Source organism: Erpetoichthys calabaricus, chromosome 1 (assembly GCF_900747795.2).
Source record: "Erpetoichthys calabaricus chromosome 1, fErpCal1.3, whole genome shotgun sequence".
NCBI classification, from domain to species: Eukaryota; Metazoa; Chordata; class Cladistia; order Polypteriformes; family Polypteridae; genus Erpetoichthys; species Erpetoichthys calabaricus.
This window is the reverse complement of record NC_041394.2, coordinates 45,638,861-45,655,236: the sequence shown is the minus strand read 5'-3', so window position 1 is coordinate 45,655,236 and position 16,376 is coordinate 45,638,861. Positions and strand designations below refer to the sequence as shown.

At 40.1% G+C, this 16,376-nt stretch overlaps 1 protein-coding gene across 1 annotated transcript in view; it reads right to left on the bottom strand.

Moving 5' to 3' along the window:
* Window positions 1-1,331, bottom strand: part of LOC114649422 (secreted frizzled-related protein 1-like) — an 81,401-nt gene extending 80,070 nt beyond the window's left edge. Inside the window, exon 1 of the mRNA XM_028798917.2 lies at window positions 508-1,331. Within this exon, the coding sequence (XP_028654750.1) occupies window positions 508-1,048 (541 nt within the window). The 5' untranslated portion in view covers window positions 1,049-1,331. The remainder of the gene's footprint in view (window positions 1-507) is intronic.
* Window positions 1,332-16,376: the final 15,045 nt, after the last annotated feature.

Sequence of the window (16,376 nt, the reverse complement as noted above, 5' to 3'; positions counted from 1 at the left end):
AGCTTGTCTCTGGACCTGAAAGTCTCATCTCCCTAATCAGGTTTAAGCTTGCAGCAGCCAGGCTGATTGCTGGTTACTACATCTCCATATTTTGCTGTTTTTACTGGAGATAAACCAACTTCATATTTCTGCTGGGTAATCCAGCTCTGTAATGCATTCCATTTTTTTTGCAAAAGAACGTGCCAAGTTTTCCTGCTCTAGAGGAATTTACTTTTTACTGCTTGCTTGATGAAAAAATGTAGAAATTAACACCCTGCTCTTTCATTTCTTGCTTTATGTTACAAGTTATTCATTTTCATAGACATAAAAAGGCACTTAAAAACTTTAGACTCAGTAGAATTTACACAAAATAATCTTGATCCTTCTCAGTTGTTCAAATTCAAACCATATTTTATATTTCCTTTCTCGTTATACAGATTAATTTTACCTCAATTCAAGAAATAACAATATCCTGTGTCAACCCTTCTGGGACGTCCTATTAAGACAAAAAGAAAGAAACTGGATTACCTTGCACCTTTGGTTTCTCAGTGGCATTTGTGGGATTCATGGCAATGCAGACATCATCTTGAGGGAACTGATCACAAGCCAGCATCTCTGGCCATGGGAAACCAAATGCCTGCATGATGGGTGTGCAGCCATCCCGGACAGCTTCACACAGCCAACGGCAAGGGTAGATCTGTCGCTCAAGGCAGACGGGTGCAAACAGGGAGCAGAGGAAAACTTGTGTGCCCGGGTGGCAGTTCTTGTGGACCAGTGGGACCCAGCTGCTTGCCTGCTGCTTGGCTTCAGACATAGTCTCATGATCCAACAAGTTAGGTAGGAGCATCAGCTTGTATCCTACCCCTTGGCAAAGCTTTAGGTCATCTGGAATTTCCACACACTGAGGCCGCTTACCATAGACCCGGGATGCAGGGAAAAAATCTGCTGGCCAGCTGAGATACTCATATTCAGATGCCCTGGAGAAGGACAGGAAGGTAAAGGAGAGCACCAGAAGTGATGACATGCAGCTCCACAGAAGGTTTGAAGTAAAGCAATGTATGCCCTTCATTCTGCTCACAGAAAAATTGGAAAAATAAAAAAATAAATAAAACTAGGGTTCTGTTGATACCAGTTAAAGAACAAGTTGAGGTGAGCCTGTGCAGCTGTATACATATGTTGTTGCAGTGATCCTGTGTCCACTCTGGTCTTGAGACGTCTGCCTTTAAACTGCCACTCTTTCAAAGGCACCGCTGCAGCTGCTACTTTCTCAAAGATCTCAACACCATCTCTGTAGGTAGCATTTCTAAGAATGCCCTCTCTTACTCTGAAAGAGGAATGTGGAGCAGAGCTGCATCCAATCACATCGCTTCTCTCCCCTTTTACAACTTGCATGCCAATCGCCACCCCCAACACCAATCGCAGTGGAGGAGGGCGGGGCACTGGTTCATAGGCCCGCCCACCCTGCCTCCACCTCAATCTGGCCAAATGAATTACCTGGCCCCCCAAGAGAGACTGAATCTTTGCTTAAGCTGCATTGTTTTGTCTTTTGCTTGAACTGCAAACAATAGTTTTAAACCGCTTTCGCACTCAAGCGAATTGCTTCTTCGCCCATCTGATCAGGGATACGGGATTTTTATCGTTCATATCTCAGCATCAGCATTCATCGACCTGATTCCATTCCTGGCATCAAAAGTAGTTTGGAAAAATCGCGTCTGTATGCTGGCACTGCGTTAACGGCATTTCCTGATCCTTTTCTTCTTGTTGACAGTGCTACAACGCCAAGCCATATCACCCTTCAATTAACATCAGGCAATAGGTGCAATGCACTTTTTTTTTTTCTAGGGCGCGGAGAAGTAAAGCCTCGCAACTTTATGTTTCACTCCAAATGGTGCCTACAGCTGGGCATGCAGCCATGAGACATTATTTGCCCATTTCCCAAACTACTTATCCCCGGGATTCTTCAAAGAAAACAAAAAGTCCTTCCGGATTCGAAAGCGTTACTTTATTTTCGAAATGCACAGCTGCCACACTTCATTGTACCCAAAATCGAAGAGCACGGTAACTTTCTTCAAGTTAACGTGATGCATTAGACTTTAAACTTTCAAAAAATCCCTGCAGGCTTTTTTCTACTTTTTTTTTTTTTTTTTTTAATGTCGCCCTTCTAATATAAAGGCACAGCGGTACTCATCCAATTAACGCTTCAGTGAACCTACAGTCACAAACTTGCGTCGGGCAAAATTAAGAGAGCTACATTTTCCGGGCTTCGCATTGTAAATGAGGAGTGTTTCTGTTTTCTTTGTTTGTCGCAGCTGATGAGTTTGTTTACCCCTCGCATTTACTGTGGTGTGTCGGCCAAATTTTCCAAAAGAAAATGCACCACTTCCGCACGGCAGGGTGTCAGGCTTTTAATTAATTCGCTCAGCCACTCGGGATCTCGCTGTGAAGATGGGGTTGTCGTTAAGGGTGCTTCAGTAAAACAATAAACTGTGCGATTACTAGCGAGCCCTCGAGAAACAACTGCCTCTTCTGCCTTTTATTCCTGCTGATTCTTTAAATGATGCTAATTAACTTCTGATTTACACATATTTAACACTTTCTCTAAATAGCGTTTACAGGGATGAATAAATACTTAAGAAAAATATTTGTCATATTTATTGAAGCTTTCGGGTTATTGAAGTAAGGCGATGAAATGGAACAAATACACCTTTTAAGTAATTCAGAATGCCATATACACTTCGTCAAGACAACAGACCGAGTAACAGGATAGATCGATTGTTTACATTACAAAGGCATTTCGTTCTCTTAATTGTTCGTTTCAACAATGTTACCGAAATTCATTCATATCTGCTTGTTAAATAAGGCCATATTCTTCCCCGGCATGGCTGCGCAGTGGTGGTGCCTCATTTGCGAATCCTGGCCCGGGCGCTATCAATGTGGTGTTTGTACGTTAATTTCTCAGCAGAACTTCTTCTCGCCTTACTCGGACGTGTGTGTGTGTGTTAAAGCTACTCTAAACTGGCCACGTAGCAGAGTGCGAGCCTTGCGATGGATTTGCGCTCGATACCGCCGAGATGCGTTCCTGCATACCCCACATAAATTAAACAGGTTCAGTAATGGATGAATAGATGGATGGGTGTAAGCACGCTGCTTCAAATTGGCAAGGAGTGTGAGTGTGTGCAGGATGCGGTTTATCAGTGAGAAATTGCATTTCTGAAAGCCCGATATGCTTCGAATGGTCGCGGTCCTGTCTTGGAAAAAATTGATTCAGAAAATTTGAAAAAAAAAGTAAAATATTTAGGTCGCATTTATTTATATAAGCTCCGGTCTCCGCACCCCTCTAATATGTTTATCCGGGTTTAGAAGATGGATGGATGATTATTTTTCACTTATCTGTCTCATCTGGAGGCATGAAATGTGAGCTTTTCACGTTACCAATCAAGTGCGTGCCTTTCAGTAAAATGATATTTTGTGCAGTGCAGTTAACCTTAATTCGATTACATTTTAAACACAATTTACAACGGCATGATGACATTGTGGTTAGAATTACTGACTTACGCCACCAGCAAGACCGTATTAAGACCCCCACTGGCCCCTGGGTGTCGAAACTCAAACACCCCTCACTAGCCACACGTATACATACAAACATACATACTCATACATTTTGAACACCACATATGGCAATAACAAATTAGGTACAGGTTTTGAAGTGGAAAAAAAGAAACAACCCCAACCTTTGTATCGGGTCAACGACACCTTCTTTTTGTTCATGGGTGTATTTCAATGAATGAATAAAACAAACTAATTGATGAGTGCAGCATCACATCAGCGGGAGATCAGCTTTCGTCTGATAGCGCAATTAACGAACATCGATTAAATATTTTTAAATGACCAGTGACGCTTTGATGCCAAAAGAAGATGCATTAAGGGGTCACATAGTTACGCAAATAAATATATAAAACACAGTTCGTTCGGGTTTGGTGCGTTTTATTCCCGGAGTGGTTCTGTTATTCTCCATACTGTTGCTCAGATTAAGACGCCACAGAATCGGAGCGCAAAGTGTTGCTTGAAGCGGCGATAGTAGTCGGGTCAGGAAAAGACTAATGTCGGACTTTTTAGTCTGAATGGCAGCATTTACAACTCGTTCAAATCATTATTTTAGTGAATTTTTAAATGTATTTATAGTTTCCACGAAAACACCCTATTTTTATTCTCTCTCTTTTTTATTTTCGCTCCTGTTTTGAATGACCATCCCGTTTTCTGTTTTGCTGCAGGACAACATAGACACCTGTTCTGATCTTGCCCAAGGTACATCAGCCAATCACGACTCCTATTGTTTTTCTTTAAAAGATTCTGTAGGTTTACAATCGTGGGGATCGAAGACGACCAGGGATGTGTACTGGACAGCAGAGTGCTGTGAGTGCCTGGGTCAGTGAAAGCTCGGACTTTTCTTGCTAGCAGACGTGTTTATTTTCTCGTATATGCAAACAGAGCCCCAGGGTGTACCCGCAACTCACCCTGATGGTAGATCTGGTCATGGTCATGGGAGTTGGGTCAGCTTCACACTGGGTCATTGTCTGTCCGACGAAAGCGTAGTTTCCCTGGCCTCCTTCCACGTACCTAAAACTGATGACTCCTTTTTTATTTTGTTAATGATATCTCATCCAGCGGTGCGTTTAGACTTTGACCTCTTACAACGTGCAAAAATGTTAGATTCCTTATAGCAATGTGTGTAGCTCCTCGGACTTGATACAGCCAAAATAAAAAAAGTTTTGAAATGTATGTATAGAGAGCTTTACACTACCATTTCACCCCGGGGTGCGCTCGATACTACAAAGCGAGCACACAAATCGAACAACCTGCATTGCATATAAATTCTCTTGTTTTGCGTTACTTTTTATTGTATTCATGTTGTCTTTGTAAATCACTTTGTAGTTATTCTGGCACTGAATCGCGGTATTAAATATTTAACTCTAGTCTGACATTTGTTTTAAGAGAGCGATCCTAATACGTGTTCCGCTGCTTGAAAAGCTTGCCCTTTCAGACAGCTGGCACGAACGTGTCACTTGGCTCTGGTCGTAGCTGCTTGCGTAGACCGCCGTCTGCTCTCTTAATTGAACTGACACTTCACTTACGAGGTCTTCATTGCGAAACGCACACTGGAGGAAATTCAGGTCCCTTGTTAATTCTCGGGTGCTAATTGTGTTATCAGTGGGTATCGGTGTGGGAGTGCCGTTGGCTATATTCCTGCTTTTTTCTTCCTCTTCTTCTTTTTAAAATCCTTTACATGAAAAATTAGGAATTTTCTGCAGCAAAGGGCCCCCACCGTGCCGCCTCAATTGTTTGACGCATGCTGTTGTAATGCCTGTTTGTGGATTAATAAATACATTTCCAATGAGTTTGTTTCTCCCGCCGTGTCTAAATCGTTAATCTCTATCAGATTAAGTACAGACCCGTTTGATTAAAATGACTAGATAATTGTGTTATAGCCTCTGCGTCTACAGCCGTTGCATAGCGCAATAATAAGACGCCGCATGGATCCCGTGTAAAGATTCTTAGTAGAGCTTTATGAGATTTTTCAAAATGTCAAAATAAAACCCACGGTTCCTTTTCATCTGTTCAATTATGAGCACTTTTTACAGAAGTGAGTGAGAGGGAGTTAGTACTGTGCACTCCATACTATTTCCTATGGATTCCCAACCCATTTCAGCAAACATTTTATAGAAACACTCAAACACTGCAGGGCCACTAAACTTGGCAACCATTCTTACCAGCTTATTTGTGGCCTGTGCGAGGAAAGTGAATAACAAAATTTGAAAGTGAACTTTGAGAGCTGGACAGTGAAGTTAGAACTCATATGCTACATTGTGTGCCTACAGTTTTTGGGAAAAGGAACAGGCAGTCCACACATGAAAAGTTTACATAGCATTGTAGAGAGAAGAAAAGAAAGGAAAAACTGAAGACAACCCAGACCAGAACACAGTCCTCGACAGAGATTACTGCTTGGTCCCATTCCAGCTTTTAATCAAACCTCAAAAATTACTCATTAAATGCAGACTGAGTGACCACTACCTTCCATCCATTCCCTAAACCTGCTTATCCAGAGCATGGTTATGGAGAAGCTGGAGCCTACCCTAGCAAGCATCCGGAAGAAGGCAGGAAGAGCAAGGTGAACACACACCCACTCCAGTTTAGTATCACCAATCCACCTAACCTGCATATCCATCCATCCATTTTCTAAACCTGCTTTATCCTGTGCAGAGTCATGGGGGTTCAGAAGCTTATCCAATCCAACCTAGGGAGAAAGGCACAAACAATCGCTGGACAGACCAGTCCATCCCCAGACAGACACACACACACTAGGGCCATAGCATTGCCAATCCACTTAACCTGCATGTCTGTGGGAGAAAACCAGACCATCAGGAGGAAATGCAGACACTGGGAGAACATGCAAACATCATGCAAGGAGCACCCAGGATTTGAACTTCAGCCTCCTTGTTGCAAGGCAACAGTGCTATTGTTGTGGAGAAATACTAATTCTCACTTAAAAAGAAACTCTCGGAGTCTCTGGATGATCATGCAGAATAAGACTTTATTGTGTACAGCACAACGCAGACTCAGTTCAATGAAGTGATCCCCTTAGACTGACCAAGCCTTGTATTTATTACAATTCTTATCACAAAGCAACTTTGCTTTACACCTTTTTCATTACTATCAGACTCCTAAGACACAAGTCCCTCATCTCTTGGTTTCCTTTTCCACCAGCTTTTCCTTATGTTCATTAGACATAATCACTTACTGTCCATCTCTTGTCACTATTATCTTGACTCAAAGGACACACTGACCACCTAACCCAGGAAGTGACCATCACCTAGTCACCTCTACACATTCAATTAATAAGTTTTCACATTCTTAGCCTTGGGCTGATAAATATTGGTAGTTTTCTAGTTATTTAGAAGAATAAAAAAGTACAGACATGAGCCTTTATTAATTAACTCTTACATGACCTTAGGCTGGCTATTACACATTTTACAATACAATACAATTTAGTTTTGTATAGCCCAAAATCACACAAGAAATGCTGAAATGGGCTTTAACAGGCCCTGCCTCTTGACAGCCCCCCAGCCTTGACTCTCTAAGAAGACAAGGAAAAACTCCCAAAAAAACCTTGCAGGGTAAAAATGGAAGAAACCTTAGGAAAGGCAGTTCAAAGAGAGACCCCTTTCCAGGTAGATTGGGTGTGCAGTGGGTGTCAAAAAGAAGGGGGTCAATACAATACAATACACAAAACAGAACACATTCTCAATACAGTATAAAAATAAAAATTTTACAAATACGGAGCAGAATTTAACAGTAGATGATATCACATAATATGATTTGGATTTGTTTAGAGTCCTGGAGACCTCAGCCATCAAGCTGCCTCCCCCATTTGCCTCACGCTTGGACAAACTGGTGAGGAAGGCAGACTCTAATGTTGGCATGGAGCTGAACAGTTTGACATCTGTGGCAGAGCGACGGGCACTGAGTAGGCTCCTGTCAATCATGGAGAATCCACTGCATCCACTAAACAGTATCATCTCCAGACAGAGGAGCGGCTTCAGCGACAGACTGCTGTGACTGTCCTGCTCCACTGACAGAGTGAGGAGCCCCCCCCACCCTATGCTACTATCTATCTATCTATCTATCTATCTATCTATCTATCTATCTATCTATCTATCTATCTATCTATCTATCTATCTATCTATCTATTGGCCATTCTACAGCCGAGACAGCGCTGGGCCAGCCAATCCAATGAAAGGACCCCTCTACCCCACAATTCCTGTGATCCTCCATCAGGGATGACTTTACTTTACGCAGGCAAAACAACTTGGCAGGTGGCCCGTAGCACCAAGTGCCACACTTGAGTACTGAGAAGAGAAACAGAATAGGTAAGGGATATTACAACATGTTTTACTTTAATTTGATTGTGATTACATCGATGTATAGATTTCAATGCTATTACTGCACCAGCCTTGACTAATACCTGGAAGTGAAAATTCAGAACTGATTGTGGGTACTCACAGCTGCACATTTCTGTTTATTAATAAGAATCCAGACATTGCTCTGGCAACATTTGTGTTCTTTATTTTTGTTATGATGCTTGTTAAGATTCACAATCCATCATTTTCTCTTTTGGTCTTAAACAGTTGCACTCATTTTTTTAAATGCTTCTTGTTTTCCTAATTAGCTTCCAGTCTTCTACTATATAATAAAATACTACTGTTTGTGTGTTTGTGTGTGCCCACTTCCTCCAACTAATCTCATTGGTCAGTTTGGCTGTGTTGTCTCAAAGGTAACAATAATTTAGGGGTGCAAAATTCAACTGCTGATTATGACAAGTTTATTTTTTTACAAAAAGAGTTAAAATGGATCATTTCAACAACAATTTGAATAAACAATTTGAAATCAAATAACTTACTGAGCAATGTTAGATTGCTAAATACTAATGAGGTACAACTTGAGACACCTTTAAAGATGGTTAGTGTTCATAAGAATACAAATGAAGATTTCACAGTGGGTAATGGGTGGCCCGGCTAACATTGGTGATGGTCAAAAAGGACAGGAAGCGAGCAAAGCATCTTGAAATAACAACAATCTGAGAAGCAGGATTAATGGGAGTGTGATCTAGAGAGGAAGCACTGGACAAGACAGATTGAGACATACAAGGATATCAAAGAAAGGTATAGGATGAATGGTGAGGGTACACATAAGGCAAGCGATTTCAGATGTCAAATATTTTAAAATTTAATCCGTAACAAGTTAGGTACTACGAAATGGATCTATTACTCATTTCATCTTATATAACAAGACCTTCACAAACATTTCTTTGGGTCTTCAGTAGATATAATTGGTTATTCATCTCTATGCAGCGTGTCGCATTGACATGATGGTAAAATGCCTTATTAAAATAAAGGATTCACAGAACTTATACTAAATAGGAAATATCAAGAGAAATGTGTCTCAGTTAAGCCATCATAGACGACTCCAATGTGACGTTTTGTTAATAGGTGACATTGCAGAGCTGAATAAACACTTCACTGATGCTTTGTAAGTGTTATGGAAACCCAAAGAACCGCTTCTGAATGTCTCGTTATATAAGAGTAAATGAGTAATAGATGTATTTTTGTAGCACCTATAGTAAAGTGTTACCATTTGTTCTACTACTTGTCTTGGAGAGGTAAGTGTAGGACGGAGTGGTGGCTCTGAGGCTAGGGATATGCACTGGCAATCGGAAGGTTGCTGGTTCGAATCCCGTAAATGCCAAAAGGGACTCTGCTCTGTTGGGCCCTTCAGCAAGGCCCTTAACCTGCAATTGCTGAGCACTTTGAGTAGTGAGAAAAGCGCTATATAAATGCAAAGAATTATTATTATTATTAAGTGGAGCTAGTTAACAATAAAATGCAAATGACAATGGAAACTAACTTGGTCCATTTGCTCCTGTGCATATTTGTGATGAAGTATTTGTTCTGATACAATATTGGAAAGAAATGGAAGAGAGAAAAGTGAATGACTCAGAATTAATAATCTGTTTTGGATCATGAATAACTTAGATGACTTTCTCTGACAAGATAAACGTACAATGTAAGAATGGCCTGACGCAGCAGAATGAAAGTGCTAATACGCCAAACAACTAGAAGACATGTTCTGTAATCAGTAAGGATTTGCTTCTAATGAAGCATTTAGGCTGGAACAAAACCTTCAACCACAGTGGCCCTCCGGGATTGAACTTTAGCACCTCTAGCCTGTGTGGTCAGTGTGAGTTGATTGGGAATGAGCTGTACTTGCTACTGGACTGAAAGAAATGCCTAGAGGCAAAGAAGTCGAGGTTGAGTTTCACTTCAGTTTTTCTGGCCTACAGTTACCTCATTAGTTCAGCACAGTACTGTGTCAAACAATGGGCAGAACTGCTGCCTCACAGATCCATCAACAATGGATTCAAATCCTGCACCTGGTCATTACCTGCTGGGATTTCTCCTGGCCATTTTTTTTTTGCCATGTCCATAAAGCAGTGCCTGGTAGGTTCACTAGTAGTTCTAAATTGGCCCCCTGTGTGTGTGTGTGTGTGTGTGTGTGTGTGCGTGCGTGTGCGTGCGTGTGTGTGTGTGTGTGTGTGTGTAAGTGAGTGAGTGAGTGAGTGAGTGAGTGAGTAAGCTCTGTAATGAACTGCTTCCCCATCCATGGTCCTGCCTATTCCCCAGTTCTGCTAGAATGGTTCCGTCCTTCCATTACTCTTAATTAGTTAGAAATTAGGAATGTTGTTCTGTTGATTTCTGCGGTGGGCTGGCGCCCTGCCCGGGGTTTGTTTCCTGCCTTGCGCCCTGTGTTGGCTGGGATTGGCTCCAGCAGACCCTGTAGTTAGGCTATAGCGTGTTGGATAATGGATGGATGGTTCTGTTGATTTTGTTTCCTCTATTCTTGTTTGCTTTATCAACCACATTGTTATAGGGAAGTATGTGAAATGTGTTATATAAAATAAAGATTGATTTAATTATTATTGTTTTTCTTCTTCTTCTATACTGGTATAGTATTGGGAACTAAGCTGGTGGCAGCTAAGTAGAAATGGAGTTTTGCCAATGCACCTACACTTAGTCAAGCTACTAATTTATTGAGTTAATTTAACCTAATAAACATACCCATTTAATAAAGGAGGAGACCTGATTATTATTATAATTTTTTCCTGGGCCTAAAAACCTCAGTTATATCCAACTCAGAAAGATGAAAAGGTTAAGGGATGGAGTGACGGCCAAGCTCTCGTGAATTGTAACGGTAAAGCTGATCTTAATTACATTATTATCATATTTATTAGCAATTAAAAAAAACTTGTTCATAACTGACCACATTACAGTGCCTATGAAAATATTCACCTCCTTGGACGTTTTCCCATTTTATCATTATACAACATTAAATCACAATGCATTTAATTCAGATTTTTTTACAGTAGTCAGCAGGAAAAAATTCTATAATGTCAAAGCAAAACAGATCTCTAAAAAGTAGTCTATATTAATTTTAAATATAAAACACAATGCAATTAATTTCATAAGTATTCACCCCCTTTAGTATGACACCAATAAATCATCACTGGTTCAGCCAGTTGTTTTTAGAAGTCACAGAATTAGTTCAGTGGAAATCATCTTTCAGTAGGCAGGGGGCTTAGCTGATTGTAGTATAAATGTACCTGTAGGTATCTGGATGGTTCAACTTGTAGTGAGTCAATATGGTAGGCTAACCCATGCACTGAAGACAAATAACATTCCAAGCAACTCAGTGAAAAGGTGATTGAAAACCAAAAGTTAAGGGATGGAGACAGGAAAATATCTAAGTCATTGAATAACCCTTGGAGTCCAGTTAAATCAGTCATGAAGAAATGAAAAGAGCATGGAACAGCTGTAAATTTGCATAGAAAAGGCTGCCTACAAAAAGATTAGTGATTGTGCAAGAAGAAGGCTAGTGAGGGAAGCCACCAAGAACTCTATGGTAGGAGTTACAAGCTGCAGTGAATAAGATTAGAGAGACTGTTCAGGCAACAAGTGTCCCAGGTGCTTCACAAGTTGCAGCTTTATGGAAGGGTGGGAAAAGTAAAAACGCATACAACATCTTAGCTAGAGGTTGCCAGAAGGCACATGGGAAACTGAAGTCAGTCAGAAGAAGGTTTTATTGTCTGATGAGATTAAAGTTGAGTTTTTTGGCCATCAAGATATGTTTGGCATACTGCACATTCTCAAAAACACTCCATCTCCAATGGGAAGCATAGTGACGGCTGCATAAACCTGTTAGGGATGCTTCTCTGCAACAGACCCACGAAGGCTTGTGAATGTAGAGGGGAAAATGAATGCAGCAAAATACTGGAAAATCCTGATACTGTGTGCGTGAAATTTACAACTTGGTAGAAGATTTCTTTTCTAGCAAGACAAGGACCCCAAGCATAAAGCCAAAGCTAAACTGGAATGGATTAAAAAACAATATTAATGTCCTGGAGTGGCTATGCAGGAGTCCAGATCTCAAAGTAATTGAGAATGTGTGGTTGGAGTTGAAAACAGCTATTAACTCACAATTCCCAATGCAACCTGACAGATCCTAAGCAGTTTCATAAAGAAGAATGTGGAAAAACCGCAGTGTCCAGATGTGCAAAGCTGATTGTGACAAAATAGCTATTGATGTTAAGCTAGGAGACATTATCAATGATGTTACCTGGGATCATGGAGTTTTTTGGGTCTTTTGAACATCAGACACTGTCACCCATGTAACCCAACTGATGCTGATCAAGCCTTAGCTTGGGTTCCAGCACCAACTACAACAACAAGAACAACCACTTTTATTTTTATAGCACATTTTCTTTCAGGCAATGTAGCTCAAAGTGCTTTACAAGATAACAAAAAGAAAGTTACATGAAATGAAAATCAAATAACAACAACAACAACAACATTTATTTATATAGCACATTTTCATACAAAAAGTAGCTCAAAGTGCTTTACATAATGGAGAGAAGAAAAATAAAAGACAAAATAAGAAATTAAAATAAGACAACATTAATGGTACAGTAGGCTCCAGCATGACCACGCTCTTTGTACTTTCTGATACTAGGACTATGTCCGATTGAAGAGTGGCCTTGACAATATGCTAGAGACCTGTACACACACTCTCACAGAATGTCACAGACTCAGACTGTCATGGCTTCCAAAGGTGAGTCTGCTTAATACTGACTTGAAGGTAGTGAATACTTAAGTGATCAGTTATTTTATTAATTATATTTGTAATTAATTTAGACCACTTTACAGAGATCTGTTTTCACTTTGACGTTAAAGAGTTCTTTTCTGTTGATCAACAGAAAGTCAAATTGAATCCACTGTGATTCAATGTTGTATAACAATTAAATGTGAACACTTCCAAGGGGGTGAATACTTTATATAGTCTCTGTTGGAAAAAACATTTTTTCCTTAAAATACTGCATATGTTAGTAGAGACTTCATAGATGAAAAATGCCTCAGTGCCAGTCCAGGCTGCTCACATAATACATGCAAAGCAGATAATGGTCAGTGGTCTATGGCAAATGTCATAACAGATGTTCTCACCTCTGCAAGGTTGATGGCCAATGGTATGAGGTGTGACGTAGCAGTCCATGGAGTTTATCCTATCTCCATCAATGTTGGAGAAATTTGACAGAAGTGCAGGGTTGAGATGTTGCGAAGTAAACCAAGGCATCATTACTTTCAGGGAAGGAATGAAAGCTTTCTTGCAGCTGCTTAGTCCAATACTGACCTTCCATTAAATCCATGTCACTACAAAGGGCTGTAAAATCTATCCATCTTTAATTGCAATTAATGGAAGATGCACTTCTATTAAGTGAGTGCTAGTGTTGGGTTTATTACTTAAAGTTTGGTCCATGGAGCACAGACATGTGGCCAATGACAGTGACCAGAGTGTGAAAGAAGATGAGTGACCCTCTGCATGTAACTTTTTTGTTGCAGTGTATATGTTTATCAGTTACAATTGACTGGTTTGATATTGTTTTACCTATCAATATCTTCCCAAATTCACCAATTACTTCAACATTTACGCAATTTCAATTGTACTTCAGTGAAATTAAGAGAGAACGTAGTGGGAGATATATATATATATATATATATATATAAATGACTTGGATAGGAATATAAGTAACAAATTGATTAGGTATGAGATGATATAAAGCTAGGTGGATTGGCAGATAATCAAGAATCCATTCTGTAGAATCATTACAGAGGGACATGGAAAGCATACAGGCTTGGACAGATTTGTAGCAGATAAAATTTAATGTCAGTAAATGTAAAGTATTACACGTAGGAAGCAACAAATTTAGGTTTGAATACACAATGGGAGGTCTGAAAATTGAAAGTACACCTTGTGATGAGAATTTGGGAGTTGTAGTGGATTCGACACTATCAACTTCAGGACAGTATTCAGAAGCCATTAAAAAGGCTCACAGAATGTTAAGTTACATAGCACACATAGATCTGCACAGACAAAAATGGTTTATTTTTTTTGGTGAGTGTGGTTGCCCTGTGATAAACTGAAGTCCTGTTCAAGTTTGGTTTCTGCCTTGAGCTGTGTGCAGTCACTAAAGGCTGCAGTTTCCGTATCGTTAAAACTGGATTAAGAGCATTCAGACAGAGTAACACATTGTGATAGGACAGATTATTCTTGTGATATCTCTCAGTATCTAGAATACGGTAAGGATCCCAAAACTATTAACGATAAAGCCTACAAAAGAGGGATGAATAAAGGGAGCATTCAGGGTACAACAATCTGAAGTAAAACAAAAGGTTCTATTGCCATGCAAGTTCTGCCCCCATCTTTTAAATAGTGAGGCAGTCTTGGATGCCTACTTATGAAACCCAGGAATCTCTTCTGACTCTACTTCTGTTTCAGAAACAACAGGCTAGAACTCTATTTACTTTTGCCGGTACTTCTGAGATTTCAGGAGCCCCTCTAAGGGACGTATCTCACAGGCAGTCTGCCAGTTACCAATTTCCTTAATGTAAGAGCAAAGTCTTTTTCTTCCAAAAAATGCATGCTTCCCCTTCACGTTTTGGGTGGGAGATTATTGGCTTCTTGCTAGTGATCTTCAAAATTGTTCATGAATCAACCTCTTATCTCCATCTTTCTCAGTCTAATCTTGTGTTGCTATCTTGTCATTAGTGGTGAGTGAACTCCAGTGAATTGGCTTCACATTATGTTCAGTGGAAACATGGAAATGTTCCGGAATTTAGTTGAACTTGGTAAAATGAATTGAAGTCAATGGAGAAGGAGAAACAGAACTAACTAGTTTTAAGTGTATTTTAATTGTGCAATGGTCTTTTACATGTCCCTGAGAGATAGGAAGTATCTGCCAACTATAATGGACTGATTATTGTTACCAAAAGAGTGACCTGAGCTATGACGCAGCAGTGCTAACCACTGTACCACTGAAAAATTACACTCAGAGCCCACAACACTCCAAGTCATTTATCTCTCTGTGCATCTCCCGACTCAGGTAGTCTCTGTCACTACCTGATCTATTTTACATAGTGGAAGCATAACATGCTTAATCTAGCATGTGAAATAAATCCTTGCAAAACAACAAAGTATTTTCATAATATTAAATCGAAATTTATGTGTTCTCATGGGGAATACACTGCAGAATACACTTGACTTGAGCATTCCTAGTTTTCATCCTCTTTCTCTGTACATTTATCATTCGTTTGCTCAGAGGTTGATGCGCTTGCTGCTTCCTGAGCAGCTCTTCTTTTCTCCACCTTAGCGGCCCGCTTCTTCTCTTCTTTCGTTGGCATATTTTCACATTAAAACTGATTAAGTCAGTGTTTGTGTTGCAATTACTTAATATGTTTTCTTTAATTTTTCACTTAAGCTGGCACTTAAGTCTTCAATCTGCCTCAAGAATGATTTAAGATATGAAGAGGTAGGGGAAGTGACGGCGAAGGTGGTAGGGATGAGAACGGCTCCCATACGCATTGTGCCGCACAGCTGCCCTGTTGGCCACTGCTGAGAGTTTATTCTACAATGAAATAAAATAAAAATAAAAAGAGAAATAACCTTGGAGGTCAATCATCACCCCGAAAGCGTATAGTAGACGTCACGTAGTATATGGGCACCAAATTTCAGGTCAATGGGTCAAACGGTTTGCAAGCTACAGGTGATTTTAAATCCTGGACAGACAAGCAAACAGCGTATTTTATATATATACTAGACATTAAGCCCATTACAATAACGAGCGCTAGAACAGTAGTGCATAAACATTGCACATGGCACCGTGTGATGCGCGGCGTCGCCCCGCGCATGCGCACTTCACCAGAAGACACACACACGGACACCCTGGACGCACACAGGGGTTTTATTAAAGAGTATATATATATAACTAACTATAACAAACTAACTAGTTACCACCATTTAAGATTTGTTTTGAATCTAAAATCTTAAGCTCTAAGAGCAACATGTTGCTATCTTAAATAGTCTTAGGAAGATGGCATCACAATGCGCAACTTTCTAGCATGATGTTGGTGGAGCCCACTACAAACACAGTAGTAGTAAAAAATATAAGCAAAATAAAAAATAAAATAATAGAAATGAAAAATAAAGTTAATAATATTTACAGAAAGGTGCCAAAATAGGAATAAAATGAAGATCATCTCCTCTACTAAGTCTCTTTGCAGGTTAGTACAGAAACTTGAGTAGAAGACTATGGTAGGGTTTATAGAATTGGTTGATTAGCACAACAGTGTAATGAAGGAAACTCATGTTCCAAAAACCATATGCTCCTTAGCTCGTGAGGTGTTACCAGTGAAGAGGTACCCCCCACCCATCACTCAATGTCCACCAGTGAAAGACTC